This window comes from Triturus cristatus, chromosome 7, assembly GCF_964204655.1.
Source record: "Triturus cristatus chromosome 7, aTriCri1.1, whole genome shotgun sequence".
Lineage (NCBI taxonomy): Eukaryota > Metazoa > Chordata > Amphibia > Caudata > Salamandridae > Triturus > Triturus cristatus.
In genome coordinates, this window is record NC_140590.1 from 1,458,287,998 (window position 1) to 1,458,305,231 (window position 17,234).

At 51.0% G+C, this 17,234-nt stretch overlaps 1 protein-coding gene across 5 annotated transcripts in view; it reads left to right on the forward strand.

Moving 5' to 3' along the window:
• The window catches only part of MYBL2 (MYB proto-oncogene like 2), a 210,805-nt gene that overhangs the window by 50,770 nt on the left and 142,801 nt on the right, over nucleotides 1–17,234 (forward strand). For 3 of the 5 annotated variants that reach the window (XM_085619223.1, XM_085619224.1, XM_085619227.1), the window contains exon 3: nucleotides 3,629–3,700. The exons of the other annotated variants lie outside the window; for them this stretch is intronic. In XM_085619223.1, coding sequence (XP_085475349.1) covers nucleotides 3,629–3,700 — 72 coding nt within the window. The remainder of the gene's footprint in view (nucleotides 1–3,628; nucleotides 3,701–17,234) is intronic. 5 annotated transcript variants of the gene reach the window in all.

Genomic DNA, 17,234 nt, shown 5'->3' on the forward strand with positions numbered 1-17,234 from the left:
GCCATATGCAAATCAGTCTTGACCCTGCTCCCCATTGGAACAGTCCAGCTGAACTGCCAGGCTATGTCCTCCCTGGACTGGAAACAAGCATCCTGGGATCGGTTTTGGGGTATCAACCCTCATCAGTCATGATAGCCTGAATACACTGGCAGAGTGAGCATGGGCCCCGGTCTGTACGTACCCTTCCCACTTAGGGTGACATTAAAAAAAAGAACAGATGATCAACGGAATGCTGAACAAATCAAACATTCACCCGTCGGTCACAAGTCTGGGTTTAATCCATCATTTCTTTGCTCACCAGGCCACCCCAGTTTGCACCCAGCCATAAGCAAAATGGTAAGCTACCTAGTGGCTTGCACCCAAAAACATTCTGGACCTTGTCATGTTTAAGATATCTGCTGTGATTAACAGAACGATCTGTCATACATTTTTGGTGCAAAGGTCTGCACAATTCAACATTGCTTCTGATGTTTCCCAATTCTCTGATATATTTGAGACCTTGGAGCTCAAGGCACTTGTAAAACCCCAAATCATTGTTCATTTTCTGTTTGATTAGAACTAATGCAATGTTCAACTATGACAGTCCTGTATGCCTGGCTTCCTCAAGAGATATAGGCTAGTCCCCTAGAACAAGATCTTGCCTGTCTTAGACTACATACACCTCCCAGTCATTTATTGTGCCAGGGGTACGGACATGTTTCTCGGCATCAACATCCCCTCTATGCTTTCTTCATGGGTACAACTGAACACATTTACATTCAGGAGGAATGTCTATGGCACATACTGCCATGACCACAAGGGAAGTAAGTGCTGTTGTTTCCTTTCATACGGTTTGATGGTTCTGTCTGAGACAACACAGATGTATTTGGAGCATCCCCCCCAGTTGTAAAAGGCTATCTATTGTCCTATTGTGTTATCTACTAACTCGCCTGGAATACTTATATAGCAGTAAATTAAGTTTTATTTTTAAGGGGAGTACTGCTTTATTTCAACATGCAGACATTCCCATTTGCCTTCCACTTGCGCATGACAATGTACTGGATTCCATAAGTTTAGAGAGCAAGAAGGCCCCATATCATTCATCTTTTACGAGGTTACGGACACTAGCATTTTTGCCAACTCTTACTGCAACAATTGTCTTGACACCAGAAAGACTCAAAGCGACAATTCTGATGTGTGACACAGGTAACCGCATTAGTAAGGTGGTGTTGCCAGTTACCTGGAGAAGTGACAAAGAATAGCAAAAGAGAAATGAATTTGACCCTGTGTGTGGAGTAGCTTTGCTCATTCTATGTGTTCCTAAAGTTATTAGGAACTCTGTCTTGCCTATCTCATAAGGAAGTCTGTTATTGCAGTAGGAGGTGATTGAGTAAGGTCTCAAAACGTGTAAGGATAAGCATCTGCTCAAAATCGTCTAGCAATTTTAGAGGGCTTAAGAAAGAATATTGACCCATACAGGACTCGTTAAAGTGAACAAAAACCGAAAATTAGATTTCTAGTTCTTCACACTTTTATTTTTTAACAAGTTCTGGTCTGTGGTTGTATATGTGCCATAGAACCTACAAGATGGAGTATATCCACATCCCCAAACTCAGAAATTTGGAATATTGTTGATAAACAATGAGACTTCTATTTCGGTTCCCCACCTTTCTGTCTGATATCTGCTTGGAGAGCCATATTAAAATTTAAGTGTGTGGCTTTGTTAGCATCTCATCTCAAAGGGAAAATATTTGTCTACCCATATGTGGACCATTTTGTGTAGTATGAACCTCTCCCACAGCTAAATTTAGACAAAGCCATGTTCTTCTCACTGAAAATCTTTTCCTTCATTAGAGTTGACAACTCAAACCTTGTGAAGGTATATCCTTAGGAGAGGAGGTTTTTTTTCTATTCAGAAGTGGCAGTCTCTTAATGTCCAGCCATATCAAGTGACTGATCTCAACTTTCTGTGTTCGATAGCCTCTTCAATTACCGGAATACTGTATCCTAGACTTCATGCGATACTTTAATGCACAGATTGTAGTCCTTGGTAGCTTTGCCCAATATTCTCTGGTAGACATAGAATGGAAACCTGTGGATAAGGTGTTACATCTGCATTAGGGGTTAATCACATACATGCCCTATCTCCGGGGCCTTAAGAGATATTACATAATGGAGTTATTTAAAAATTCACCTCACCTTGCTACCTGCAGTGATGTTGCTTTTCATGTAAATCCTTATATTTTTGCCTACATGTTTTGAGAGCCATTCCTCTATAGTGGAAAGACCCATACACACCCTGGATATGAAAACTGCTCTACTGTGTTGCAGGAACAAGACAAAAGTTATTCAGAGTCTTGACAATGTTACCATTTATGGCTTCACTGTCCTACCAGTCTAAGTAACCTTTGTTTAGTTTGCAATCATCTTCACCCATCAATGAAATCCAGTTGGTAAAAATCTAGTAGCAGCAGTGGACTTCTGTGGGCCTAATGTTTCAGTTTCCAGAGAAAGCTCTTCCTAGTTTGACTATAGCAGCATTTCTTAGTTTGCATTTAATATATGCGTGTTTGTTCCATCGACTATTAGACTTGATGGCCTCCTACATACATATAGTCCCCATGTCATGTTTATAAATTAAATTTATTATTGCAATTCTTATTTTATTAATCCAGGTTTTAGCCTGAAACTCCTGGCACTGATTTTTTTTATTTTTAAAAAGGAAGGTGGTTTTCCCATCACATAGTAAGCCTCTTAAGAGGTTTGCTCTTTCAGCCTCCAATACCTTAAAGCAATGACTGCACATTGAACTCCCTACTTCTGAGGTTCATGTTAAGACCGTCAAGCTTTTATATCTGGACAGCTTAGAAAAAAGATCTTCATATAAACCACCTGGAGCGCAGTATTCTTTTTGAGACTCATATTTTTACTTGCTGTTTTCTAGGGGAACAATGTTAAAGCTCTAATGGCCAGCACTGCAGTGTGCCATTATTTCCATTTTATTATGTTAAAGTTAATTATGGTTCAAATTTTGGACTACTCACTTTGTTTCCTTAGTATTGCCTCCCATCTAGAGGAGAAAATCAAAACCAATGCACTGCGGTTTCACCCTTTAAGATGCTCTGCTTGACATCCATGGCAAAAATGAGCAAGCATCTAAGAGAGGCCCTGTGTTAAGCTGAATTATGTTGGTGGCAGAATTGGATACATTTTTTAGTACTTTCTGCCGCTTTGACATACAAGCTACTGGGCATAAGCACACTGATTTGCCCTCGCGTCCACTTTTGATGGGAACCCTCATTTTTAGTTTGCATTTAGGTTAGATTTGGGCAGTTCACCCCGATTTTGCAATTGTCATCCCATTATACAAGCTTTTACATTTCTTAAAGCTGCTGTCTGTCCGTTACAATACTGTTACCTCATTGGACTTAGATGTGTACAATGTTCTGTGCTTTGCATTGTGCAGTGTTCTATAAAATCAAATAACCTGTGCTAATAAGTTGAGTTTGCACTAATAGAAATGGGCTTGCCTACTCTGTAGCCTATCCACATCCCATTGCTGTCATTCCAAATCAAAGTTCATGCCCCTCTGTAGCATGTCGTAGATGTTGTACTAATGTCCTCTACGTGCCTACTGTATATTCTGCAGGATGACCGGTTGAAATTATTGGTGAACCAATTTGAGCAAAACGAATGGAAGCAGATTGCCAGCACTTTCCCTGTAAGTATGCCTGACCGCTTTGGTTGTGGATCTGTATACATCTGTTTTTCACTGATTGACTTTAGTTTTAGTGCCACGTTGGTCTAAGTGAACATAGATATTCTTGAGATGTTGTTAACCTTTATTGAATTAACTAGAATAGAAAGGTATATCGATTTGTCGCACCGTAAACGATTTTTGAAATATTAAAAAAAAAAATTATAATGGTACTCCAAGAGTCTTTTGGTGCAGATTGGAAGAGAACTGGAAATTATAAATGTCACTAAGGTGGTATTCTTAGCTCAGTTAATGTTGTTCCTGGCTTAGGTAAGGTAGACTGCTAAAAGGGCTACAATAAAGAAAAACACCACATCTGCTAGACCTGTTGTGCTTGCCTCTAGTTTGGTGCTTTTGAATGACTTTGGGTTTTCCCTCCTGTTTTAAGCAAAAAAATGAGTGCTAAGAGCACATGTGCCAGTTATATATATTTCAGTTAATGTTTACAAACATTGGAAAGTTCTTGAGAAAACAAACGTTTTGCTGGCTCATCTCCTTATGTGATTGGCTTGAATTTCTGCAAGGTTTTCGAGGGGGTTGTTATCTTGTATCCCATAGGTTCAGTTCATTTACAGGAAACACCAAAGATGGATTGTTTATCACTGAAAATCACTACTCCGGCTAAAAAAAAGAAATGTCTAGGAACCACTAGATTGACATTCAGCATTTAAGTAAAGGTCTTGAAAGTAATTTGTATAGACATTAAAAACAAATTATGAATTTGTGAAATTCCCTATGACACAGCCCTCACCCATCCCATTTAATATTTCACTCCGTTGAACAAGAAATTAATTCTTAGAGGGATAACCGGTCTTTCATTTATATCAATAAACTTAAAAAATTGAATGTGTATGTAGACTATTGGGGGGGGGGGGGTTGAAGTTGATCACTGCAGAAAATATGATAAATCCGATTATTTGCTTTCTTTGTGTTCAACGATATTGAAGTTTGACCTAACTAGCATATATATTTCTCATTTTGGTGTAATTGAACCTCATAGCCTCAATTGCATGTAGCTCATACAATGTTTGGCAAATGAAATTCTATCATCTGCAAACTGGAGCACTGGCCATGCTAAAGTGTATTTGTTTATAGTGTAATAATCCCTAAATTAAACGAGGAAGGGGACAACTTATATTTGGATTCCTGGTGGTGGGCACTTTCTGGCCTGCTCCATCGATCAGAGAGAGGTGGATGTTTGGAGAACTAGCAGACCCAAAGACTTGGCTGGATTGAAAATTGGCACCTAAACTTTGCCGCTGCTGACAGTGAACAGGTGGGCCTCTTTGACAAAGGCAAACTGGGGAAGAACTACTAAATGCGGTGACGCTGAGGGTGGCTGCTGACGGTGCTTCAGCTTGACCAGCAGTATCTTTGAGATGGTGAACCTGAAAAAGGAGATATACTTGTGGCTCACCACTGCATGAGGTCAAGGTTTAACCAGAATATGGGTTGGGTCTGCAGGCCTCCGAGGTCAGAGTGAGCAGGCGCCTATGGAACTGCTCTGCAGCCTGGAAAGGCAATACTCCAGTTGGTGTATACTTATTCACCCACACTTGTACTGTAGCTTGGGGCAGAGGCCCTATGAGTTGTCAGAGGGCTTTTGTGGTGCAGCCAGTGATTGCTTACAGGAAACAGTTTAGCTCACAAGTGAGGGGATGTTTACCTCTTGAGGTTTACCAATGAGCTGCGTGTGTCCATGTGATTGTCCTGTTTTGCTATGCCGCCGTGCTACATAAGAGAAGGAATAGAGGTGGCATTAATGATACATTTTCCTGCCTTGTGTCGCTAGTCTGCATGCTTGTAATGGTGAGCTGTCTAATAATAAACAAAATGCTCACAGAGGTTGACAAGAGTTCTGAGTTCTGTTACTGCCACACACCAGGAATTGAAAGCTAGAATTGACCAAATGCATACCTTTTTTAAGACCGTGAAGATGAGTATTAATGTCCTGATAAGAAAGCGTATGAAGTTCAAGCGGACATTGACCGAACTGAGCAGACAGATTATTTATTGGAGTGCTTTTAAACTGCTGCAAAAGACGCATTGAAATAAATTGCTGAGCTCTAACACCTATTTTTAGGCCTTTCAATAGTTTTTAATTCTCAGTCCATTTTTGCGTGGTTTCTGGGGTAGAGATGGTTGGCTGTTTTTTTTTTTTTTTTTTTTTTTTTTTTTTTTTTTTTTTTTACTTTTCCCAAAATTTCTCAGGTAGAGTACCACAGGGAAGCAGTCGGTGGCATCTTTTTAGGATACCTGAATCTTTATGTTGGATGTTGGAAGGCGGACCTCGGGGGGGGGGGTCGGAGAGACCACCCAGGGGGGCCCCCACACTGTACGAAGTAGCCGAGCGCTGCTGAGAAGCCTCCTAGGAGAGGTCCTACTCCTATACCGTACTAGCACAGTAACATCACCACACAGGACTCGAGGATGTTTATCAAGACGAGCAATTCTTTATCAGCATTTAGGAAGTTACGGTTATCGATATACAAGGGGGGATCGAGGGATCCGCAAGAGTCTCAGTCTTTGGTCGGGACGGGGTAGCGGGACAGTCTTTAGTAGCAGCTGGGTACGAGGGTACCTTAGGCCCAGTTCTTGATCCTCAAGCTGGAGGGACTCCGGGTCTCGGAGTGGTAGAGCCGCGACGGCGTCAGCAGGGCTCTGGCGATCAGTTCGTGGAGCTTGAGCCGCGACTAGGTCAGCAGGGCTCTTAAGGTGGTTCAGTTCAGCTCGAGCCACGACGACGTCCGCAGGGCTCTGGTGGAAGTTTCAGCGAGGTTGGGCCGCGACAGCGTCAGCAGGGCTCCGATGTTCCGTGAGGTTCCTTGTCTCAAAAAGGTGGAGCCGCGACGCAGTCAGCAGGGCTCGTGGTAGTGTCAGCAAGAGTTCTTCTCCGTAGGGTCAGCCGCGATTCCATCAGCAGGGCTCTTGACTCCGGGATACAACTACTGTCCCATTGCGGGGTTGCCCCAGATATAGGTCTGGAGCCCTTTGATGTGTGGACCCTTGTGCCTGGGGGGGGGGGGGGGGCGGAGAGACCGGGCTGGGAGAGGCCAGACGCCCAGCGGGAGAGGCGCCAGGCCCGGGGAGGCCGGAGGACGATCGCACCTAGGTGTTGAGGGACGGTGGGGGTCCCATCGAAACTCTCCTCCTCCGGGAGTGGTGAAGTGGCCACGCGGTGCCCCCCTGGCCAGATCTTGGTGCCTCGATGTCGGGGCTTCGCTGAGGCCGGAGGGAGCCGGGCCGCGTGGGCTGGTGCGTGGAGTAAGCAATGGGGGGGGGGGACCCCGAAGGGATGAGGGGTCCCTGTGCGGCCTGGAAAAGGGGGCCGCTGAGGCGGGTGTAGGAAAACGGGTACAATCCAAAGGGGGCCACGAAGGGAGGAGGGGTCCCTGGCGGCCTGAAAGGGCAGCCCGTGTAGGCCGGTGCGGGGGACGAGCACAATCCAAGAGGGTTAAGACCACGCCACGAGGCCGGGTCCAACAGGCGTCCCCCCTCCCCCCATCCCCCCCCCCCCCAGCCAAAGGCAGGGAGAGTCACCCATTTCCTTGGGGGTTCTCCTCGTCGAGGCGGAAGAAGCGGGACAGGCCGTCGGCGTTGGCGTGGTCGGTGTTCAACAGAGAAGTCCATCCCTTGCAGCGAGATGGACCATCGCAGCAGCTTGGGGTTCTCGCCCCTCATTTGCATTAACCACCGCAAGGGCCGGTGGTCGGTCTGGACCCGGAAGTGGGTGCCGAAGAGATAGGGCCGGAGATTTTTGAGGGCCCACACTACAGCGAAGGCCTCCCGCTCGATGGTGCTCCACTGCTGCTCCGGGGCAGCAGCCGTCGGCTGATGAAGGCCACGGGTCTGTCGAGTCCCTCCGAATCTACCTGGGACAGGACGGCCCCAATTCCATATTCGGAGGCATCCGTCTGCACCACGAACTCCTTGCTGTAGTCGGGGGCCTGTAGCACGGGGGCAGTGCACATCTCCGTTTTGAGAGTCTCGAAGGCCGTCTGGCAGCGGGGAGTCCAGTGTACCTTCTTGGGCTGCTTTTTGGACGTGAGCTCTGTGAGGGGGGCCGACAATGCTCCCATAGTCTCTGATGAATCGCCGGTAGTACCCGGTGAGGCCCAGGAGGGCCCGGACAGCTGTCTGGGTGGTGGGGGGGTTCCCACGCCTGGATGGCATCAACTTTCGGTTGGAGGGGAGCCACCTGACCGCTCCCTACTTGATGGCCCAGATAGGTCACCGATCCTTGGCCTATCTGGCATTTGCTGGCCTTGATCGTGAGCCCGGCCCTTTGGAGGGCGGCCAGGACTGCTTTGAGGTGCCCCAGGTGCTCAGTCCAGTGGCTGCTGTATATGGCAATGTCATCTAAATAAGCCGCGCTGAAGGCCTCTAGCCCGGCCAGGACCTTGTTCACTAGTCTCTGGAAGGTGGCCGGGGCGTTCTTCATGCCGAAGGGCATCACCCGAAAGTGGTAGTGCCCATCAGGTGTGGAGAAAGCGGATCTCTCTTGGGCACCGGGGGTGAGCTGGATCTGCCAGTACCCGGCGGTGAGGTCAAAAGTGCTCAGGTAGCGGGCTGCCCCTAAGCGGTCGATGAGCTCGTCGGCCCGGGGAAGAGGATGGGCATCGGTCTTGGTAACAGCGTTCAGGGCCCGGTAGTCCACACAATCGTAGCTCCGGGGGGGTGCCTGGTGTGGCGGCCTTTGGCACCAGGACGACGGGACTGGCCCACGGGCTGTCAGAGGGCTCGATGACCCCGAGGGCCAGCATCTTTGCCACCTCAGCCTGGATGCAGGCCCGCACCCGGTCGGGTACTCTGTAGGCTCTGTGTTGCACGGGGGGACTGTTCCCAGTGTCGACGTTGTGGACACACCATGGAGTCACCCCCGGAGTGAGGGAGAAGAGGGCCGCAAAGGGCTGCAACAGTTGCTGACAGTCGTGGTGCTGTTCTGTGGTCAGGGAGGAGGCGAGTTGGACGCCTTTGATGGTCCCGTCGTGGTCGCTGGTCCGCAGGAGGTCGGGTAGGGGCTCGGAGTCTCCTTCGCCCCCGTCGTCGGTCGCTAGCAGTAGGCTTAGTTCGGTCCGGGCAAAGTGGGGTTTGAGCCGGTTAGCGTGTAGAACCCGGAGGGGGTTCCAGGGAGACTCCATGTCGATCAGGTAGGTGACAGGGCTCTTCTTTTCCACCACCTTGAAGGGCCCGGTCCATTTGTCCTGGAGGGCGCAGGGGTCAACCGGTGACATGACCCAGACCTGCTGGCCCAGCTCAAACTCGATGGTAGAGGCGTTTTCATGTCCTCTTGGCTGGCCTCGAGGTTGGCTTCGGCCAGGGCTCGGAACCTTCGTGTCTGGTTTCGTGTCTGGTTTCGTAGGGTCAGGAGGTATCTGTAGACGTCGGGAGGGGCATCTCGGGGCTTCGTCGCCCAGCCCTCCTTGACCAGACTGAGGGGTCCTCGGACTGGATGCCCGTAAAACAATTCGAAAGGGCTGAATCCCAGGGACTTCTGCGGGACCTCCCGATAGGCAAACAGGAGGCACGGCAGCAGGACATCCCATCTCCGCCGTAGGGGTTCTTCCAGGCCCTTGATCATGCCTTTTAAGGTTCTGTTGAACCGCTCGACCAGTCCGTTCCCCTGAGGGTGGTATGGGGTGGTGAACTTGTACGTGACCCCGCACTGCTGCCACAGGGACCGCATGTATTCAGAGACGAAGTTCGTACCTCGGTCGCTCACCACTTCTCTGGGGAACCCCACTCTCGAAGATCCCCATTAAGGCCCGGCCCGCTACGGGGGCTGTCACAGTTCGAAGCGGGATGGCCTCAGGGTACCTGGTTGCGTGGTCTACGAGGACCAGGATGAAGCGGTGACCCAGGGCGGTCCGGGGGTCCAGGGGCCCTACGATGTCTATTCCGACCCGTTCGAACGGGGTGTTGACTGCTGGGAAGGGCTGGAGAGGGGCTTTGACCCGTCCCCCCGTCTTGCCGCTGGCTTGGCAGGTCTGGCAGGACCGGCAGTGGTTGTCCACGTCCCTCCGCATCCGGGGCCAGTAGAAGTGGGTCACCAGGTGGCTGTAGGTTTTGTCCTGCCCCAGGTGCCCGGCGAGGGGCACATCATGTGCCAGGTTAAGGAGGAACTCCCGGAATCGGAGGGGGACCACCAGCACTCGACTCGCCCCCAGTTCTGCAATCTTCTGCTCGCTGTACAGTAGTCCTTCGGCCCAATAGACCCAGTGGGTTCCGGTCTGGTCACCGTTGGCCTGCGAGGCCGCTTGCTGCCGGACTCCTTCAAGGGAGGGGCAGGTCTTCTGTTCCTGCAAGAACTGTTCTCTGGTGGGGCCCCCGTCGTGGCGCCATTGGGCAAGCTCCGGGAGTGTGCCGAGAGAGGCGATCTCGTCCGGGGGGGCACCGTGGATCTGGCATCGGTGTCCGCTTCTTCCTCGCTGGAGGCAGGTGGTGGCACGGGCCCCTCGGGCTCGACGGTGTCGGCGGCCATGGACGAACGGGGGGCCTGGGCGGCCATAGACCGGGTGGTGGCGCAGGCCCATTCGGGTAGTCCTAGCATTCGGAGATGCTCTCGCCGCTCCACTTGAGCCCAGGGGGAACTCTCGAGGTCGTTCCCCAGGAGGCAGTCCACCGGAGCGGCGTCGCGGACAGTCACCTTCAGCATGCCCGTCACCCCTCCCCATTCGAAGGGAATCTGGGCCATCTGGCACATGCTCTCGCTGTTGTCGGCCGTCCGGAAGGGGCATAGCACATTCGGCAGGATCTGTTCGGGGGCCACCAGGTGGCAGCGGACAGCGGTGACACTGGCTCCGGTGTCACGGAGGGCTTCGGCCCGTCGTCCATTGATAGTGACCCACTGTTGGTACTTCTGGGTGTTGCTCGGGATGGGTGTTCGGGGCACCATTTCTCGGCTGCCCAGGCAGACCAGGGACATGGCCGCCGGCTCCCACTCAGTGGACCCCCCGTCGAGGGGTCCTTCCTCTTCTTCCCTTCTCCCAGGGCTGCAGCCGCTAGTTGTCGGGGCGGGGGCCCGCTGGTCCCACTTCGTCGGTTCCGGGGGCAGGCAGGGTCGCTGGCATAGTGTCCTGTTTGTTGGCAGCCGTAGCAGGTTATCGTGGGCCGGGTCCGGTTTTGGCTGGCGTCGTCCCACTTCGGGCTAGGTTCGGGGAGGTGTGTTGCTGAGGCGGCCCCCGAGGCGGACTCCGGGGCGGCCTGGCTGGGATGTCCCGATTCCTGTACGACCCTCCTCCCCCGCCGCGCTGGCGGGGGGGTCCGGTGGGGTTGCGCTGGTACTCCCCCCCCCCCCCCCCCCCCCCCCCATCGAGCTCCGGGGGACTCGGGTGTTGACCCATCGAACGGCCTCGGCGGTGGGCTTCCGCGGCTTGGTCAGCTTGCTGTCGAGGAGGTGTTGTCTTAGCTCCACGAAGCAGTTGTTGGAGAGGTGTTCCCAAATAATGAGGTCGACCAGCTGCCCGTAGGTGGTGACCTTGCTCCCCTTGATCCAACCTTCTGGGGCCCTGCTGAAAAAGTCAACATACTCTACCCACGTGGTACCAGGGATTTTCTTGCAGTCTCTGAAACGCTGGCGGTACATTTCCGCGGTTAGTCCATAGCGGGTGAGCAGGGCCTCCTTCATATGGTCGTACGAGGTCATCACCTCTTCCGGGAGCTGGAGCAGGGTGTCTCGGCCCTCGCTAAGGAACCGACCCCATAGGCCGGCACCCCAATCCTTCCGGGGTACCCGAAGGGAGGTCATGGCCACCTCGTACGCCTTAAACCACTGCTGGATGTCGTCGTTTTTATAGTACTCCTTGACGACATCTTTGGGAATATGTGATGAATACAGGCCTCAGCTAGGCCCGCAGGACACAAGGGTTCGCTCTCCTGCAATGGAATCTATAAGGAAGTTGGCACGGAAACTGCAAAGTACAAAGACAAAGTTTATTAACCCTTAAGGGTGGTCCTACAATCCATACAATACCCTTCAGTATTGCATAGAGTAGCACACAGAACTTGCGTACACGGTCCCCTTTTATACACAACAGAGGGGCTCATAAGTGGGAGGATACAACATGAGGCAAGGAATGTTACCTTTTATGGACATTTTCGATACAAGATCAATATGTGGGTGGAGCTGACATACTCCTTGAGCCCGCGAAAACATGGTCAAGCAAGGACTAACTGATAACAGATGTAGTCAAGCCTGGGCATGCGCCAGGCGGACAAAGGAACTATTTATAGACTGTTACTAGGCAGATTACAAGAGCAACTAACACGGAGATAGGACTCTTCTCGTGTTGAGCACGTGGAGACATGACAATACAAAATGGAGTCCAAACTTCAGTGAACATAACGAAAGAGACCTGTCTAAGGGAGGAGAATTCCTGTCTTTAGTAAATGCTTAATCACATCGTGGTTTCAATTTACAACATATGGACCTTGGCTTCGGTGGGCGGCAGAGCGTCTCTATTGCTGGGGGTGCTGGTCTCCCCCTTCTGGGCCTTGACCTCGAGTTCTTTGAGGCCCCGCTCATGTTCGAGGGTCAGCCTTTTCTCCTCCAGCTCTCGATGCCGCTTCTTCTCCTCTATCTCCTCTTGTAGCCGTAGCTGTTCCATGGCCATTTTCTTTTCGGCCAGCTGGAGTTCGCCGTCCAGCCGAAGTCGTGCGAGCTCTAGCTCATGGGTCCGGACCTTCTCCCGCTCTCGTATTTCTTCCGCGGAGAGGCCGGTTTCCAGGCTGTTTCTCCCTCCGTTCGCTGGGGTCGGTGCTGGTGGCGTGGCTGCATTTAGGGGCAGGGGACCTTCACTCTGGGAGGGACCCGCCTCGGACTCTATCCAGGTTCTCAGGGCTTTCTGCATCTCTTCCTTGGTACCTAGGCCGGTGGTCGCAATGCCCTTGTCCTTGCAGAACTGTTTTAACTCTTTGTGCGTGTACTCTTCCAATCGTTCTGGTTGGAACTCCATGGTCGCGGTGGTTTCCTGGTTGCTCATGGTCTCTGTTTGTCTGGATGGATAGCGAGTGGGTTACTTGCTTGTACGATCTGCGTTCGGCTCGGATCCCGTCGCTGGCCACCAAATGTTGGAAGGCGGACCTCGGGGGGGTCGGAGAGACCACCCAGGGGGCCCCCACACTGTACGAAGTAGCCGAGCGCTGCTGAGAAGCCTCCTAGGAGAGGTCCTTCTCCTATACCGTACTAGCACAGTAACACCACCACACAGGACTCGAGGATGTTTATCAAGACGAGCAATTCTTTATCCGCATTTAGGAAGTTACGGTTATCGATATATACAAGGGGGGATCGAGGGATCCGCAAGAGTCTCAAAGTCTTTGGTCGGGACGGGGTAGCGGGACAGTCTTTAGTAGCAGCTGGGTACGAGGGTACCTTAGGCCCAGTTCTTGATCCTCAAGCTGGAGGGACTCCGGGTCTCGGAGTGGTCGAGCCGCGACGGCGTCAGCAGGGCTCTGGCGATCAGTTCGTGGAGCTTGAGCCGCGACTAGGTCAGCAGGGCTCTGGTGGAAGTTTCAGCGAGGTTGGGCTGCGACAGCAGGGCTCCGATGTTCCGTGAGGTTCCTTGTCTCAATAAGGTGGAGCCGCGACGCAGTCAGCAGGGCTCGTGGTAGTGTCAGCAAGAGTTCTTCTCCGTAGGGTCAGCCGCGATTCCATCAGCAGGGCTCTTGACTCCGGGATACAACTACTGTCCCATTGCGGGGTTGCCCCAGATATAGGTCTGGAGCCCTTTGATGTCCGGACCCTTGCGCCTGGGGGGGGGGGGGGGGCGGAGAGGCCGGGCTGGGAGAGGCCAGACGCCCAGCGGGAGAGGCGCCAGGCCCGGGGAGGCCGGAGGACGATCGCACCTAGGTGTTGAGGGACGGTGGGGGTCCCATCGAAACTCTCCTCCTCCGGGAGTGGTGAAGTGGCCACGCGGTGCCCCCCTGGCCAGATCTTGGTGCCTCGATGTCGGGGCTTCGCTGGGGCCGAGGCCGGAGGGAGCCGGGCCGCGTGGGCTGGTGCGTGGAGTAAGCATGGGGGGGGGGGACCCCGAAGGGATGAGGGGTCCCTGTGCGGCCTGGAAAAGGGGGCCGCTGAGGCGGGTGTAGGAAATCGGGTACAATCCAAAGGGGGCCTCGAAGGGAGGAGGGGTCCCTGGCGGCCTGAAAGGGTGGCCCGTGTAGGCCGGTGCGGGGGACGAGCACAATCCAAGAGGGTAAGACCACGCCACGAGGCCGGGTCCAACATTGGAAATGTGGTGGACTGTTGGTCCACTGCTCCTCTGCGCTGTTTCTTGCTGCTCGGAGGACGATGGAGCTTTAATGTGTTGAGAATATGTAGCGAAAATATAAAATCTGTTATGTTGTGTTAAAACTGTTGGAGGCTTTATTGTAGTTTAAAAAAATGTTTTTATTACTGCTTGTATATAATTTCAATTACTGTGCTGCAATCCAAGCAATGTTTTCGAGAGGACAATAAAATACGCAATTAATGTCTGAATGCCATCCAATGTTTAGTAATTGATCTCCAGTGCCTGTGTTAATGAATGCTGGATATCTGCCAGGATAAATATAGCCTTTACAATTGTGTGCCACCAGGAGTATGTCTCATCACCTTAATTCCAGGTCCTTATCCTTTTTCCAATTGCCTTTCTTGCTCTGTAAAATGTATCCTGGAAAAAAATTAACACTTTTACTATGGCAGGAGACAGAGGAGGTGGTGGGGCACACCTACCACAGCCCTCTATGATGTCATGTATGACTCTCTTTGAGGCTGAGCCTACTATTATCTTTGTTTGCCAGTTGCATAAGGAACATATCCACTTAGTTATTCAAAAGTGGGCCCTCTTGCCTGAGCCATGGCAGTTGCGTCTGCCCATTTGAACCACACTCTCCGCCTGCGTGCCATCTTGTTTTGTTCTCATCAGCAGTTCCGCCAGGGTGCCTTTGAATATATGGGCAACTCTGTTCGCTGACAGTTTTCCATTGAATTTCAGAATATTCGCCCAATTGGGCTCTAGTGAGGGGCAAGACCAGATCATTTATTTGTAAGACTCTGTTGTCCCACACCGAGGCATGCACAGGTAGGGTTGGAAATATTTTTTGTAGGTACCTTTGTTTTGGGGATGCGGGATGCAGCACACTGAACTGAATAAGGGTGAATGGAAAATGTCCTAGCTGTCGTAGCAAAGTTTCAATTCTATAAAGGACACGGAGGCGAGGATTAGGCTTAACTTTCTCCACTTTATTGTATTAGCAGCCATTAACTTTATGTAGATCAACATTAAACTACATTTCCCATACTTCCTTAGGAATAGAAACAAAAAACATTCCATCCAATCCGGATGCTGCAGAATCTCTTAACTTTTACTGGGAACTCTCTAGCCCCCTCTTTCTTTCTGTGAATACAGCTGCCTTTTCCAAAGATCACTCCTGTTTGTTTGAATCTGTTGCTGAGAATTATAACGTAAGGCTTTTGTTTTACCTACCATAGTATTTCTAAATCAGCATTAATGTGGGAAACATTAACTTAAACATGTCCTTCAAAATAAGGAGTCATCAACTTCATCATTTACGTAAAGTATAGACCTTTAAATTGAACTAAAATGCACGTCGGCCCATCATATCCCATCAGCTGGGTTTTATAACATAAAGGAAAGGGTGGGATAATCCTCGCCTCAGTGTCCTTAATAGAATTGAAACTTTCTGTTACAATGGCTAGTACATTTTTCATTCTATGTCAGGACTTGGAGGCGAGAAAGTTTAAAGCTTTTCCACCTCTAAGGTTGCCAGATTTGATACTGGTTTAAAATAAAACCTTTTAAGAGTGGAATCTGAGGACCAATCTGCTGCATTGAGAACATCCTCCAATCTAGGTCCCTAAGGTGGTCTTGGTTGCCATGGCCCCTCACATAGATTGAGCCTCGAACCGGGAAAAATCAATACCAGCCTCTTGCATAGCCCATCTGGCAATTGTAGGGGAAGAAACTGCTTCGTGAGGTTTAGTGAGAGCAATCAACAGCTGTCTTCCCCCTGAGGGCAAAGCTCTTTTGTCATAGACTCCTAAGCCTTTATCGCTCTAACACATAGTTTTAGAACTTAAGGAAATGATGGGTATGGCACAGTTTTTGAATTGCTTTTTTTCTGTCTAAAAATATGAAAACTTACCCTACTGGTTAAATTCAGGGCTCTCAAGTCTGAGACTCCTCAGAAGCAGACCAGACTCAACAAGGTGGCTAACTTTGCCGACATCAGTTTCCTTTACAGATACTTATTCGAGGGCAAAGACTTGAACGGACCAAGAACCTTATTAACATTCCATAATGTTGAGTATCTGGGTTTCGTGCATGCCCGATAACTTAATACTCCTCAGGAGTTTGCAGACCAGTGGGTTTTCCCCAACCGGGTGCCCATCTATCGACAAGTGACCTGCTGAAATAGCCAATCGAAATGTATTATTTGACCTATAAGCCAAAACTTTCGAGGCTAGGGCGCCCAGAAATTTAGGACGTGTATAATGTCTGCCCCCAAGTGGAGACACCAATCCAACCATTGAGACCAGACGGAACGGTATAATTTATTCTTGCTGTCTGCCCAGGCTTTGGCGAGTATTGAGGCCGCCTCTCGTGAAATGCCTGGGACTTTCCAACTTTCCTGTTAATCCTCCAAGCAGTGAGGTAAAGAGAACCTGCTAGGACCAGGTGGTGAGGATTTCCTTGGGGATCCCGGAGGAGAACCGGAAACGGGGGGGTAGAGAGATTGGAAAATCCCAAGAATGTTCTATCTGAACGAAACACGTTAGTTAGATTCCTCACCTTAGAATATCCCCAGGCGTCAGGCTGGATCCGGAAAGATTTTTGTAGCAATACCCCTTGCGCAACGGTAGGCGTCGTCTGCGGCTCCGCGTCCGTCGTCGGCGTCATGCGCCGGAATGACGTCGTCGGAGTACGTAGATACCGCCCTCGCACGCTGACGTCAGTTCTCCTTTTTTTCCACGCCAGTAAGCGCCGATCCGGGAAGAGCTTACCCCTAGTCATTTTTTGACTTCTTTTGGTCTATCGACTCGACTCTGGTGCCGGTAGGATGCCTGGTTTCAAGGCCTGTTACGCCTGTCATCGCCTGATGTCGGTGACGGATCACCATCGCCGGTACCTTTATTGCTTGGTGGCCGACTATGACGCGGAGTCGTGCCTCGATTGCCAGGCCTTGACATCGAAAGCTAGGCGGGAGCGGTCCCGTAAGCTTCTCGAGCTTCGGCACTCTGCTCCGCGCCGCTCTAGGTCCCGGTCCAGGAGGAGGTCCAAGGACGGATCGCGGAGCCGCAGCCATCGTCTTCGCTCGTCGGGGTGTTCGGGTAAGTCAAAGCACTCCAAGAAGTCCAAGAGACGACCTCGCTCTTCGGACCCTCCTCGCCGGTCGCGCAACTCGGCTGAGGGTCAGGGTGGTCCCACCCCCGCGGCTCCGGCGGAGCCGCAGGAGTCGGGTCCGTCCCCATACCCGCCGGTCCCTGGGACTGACG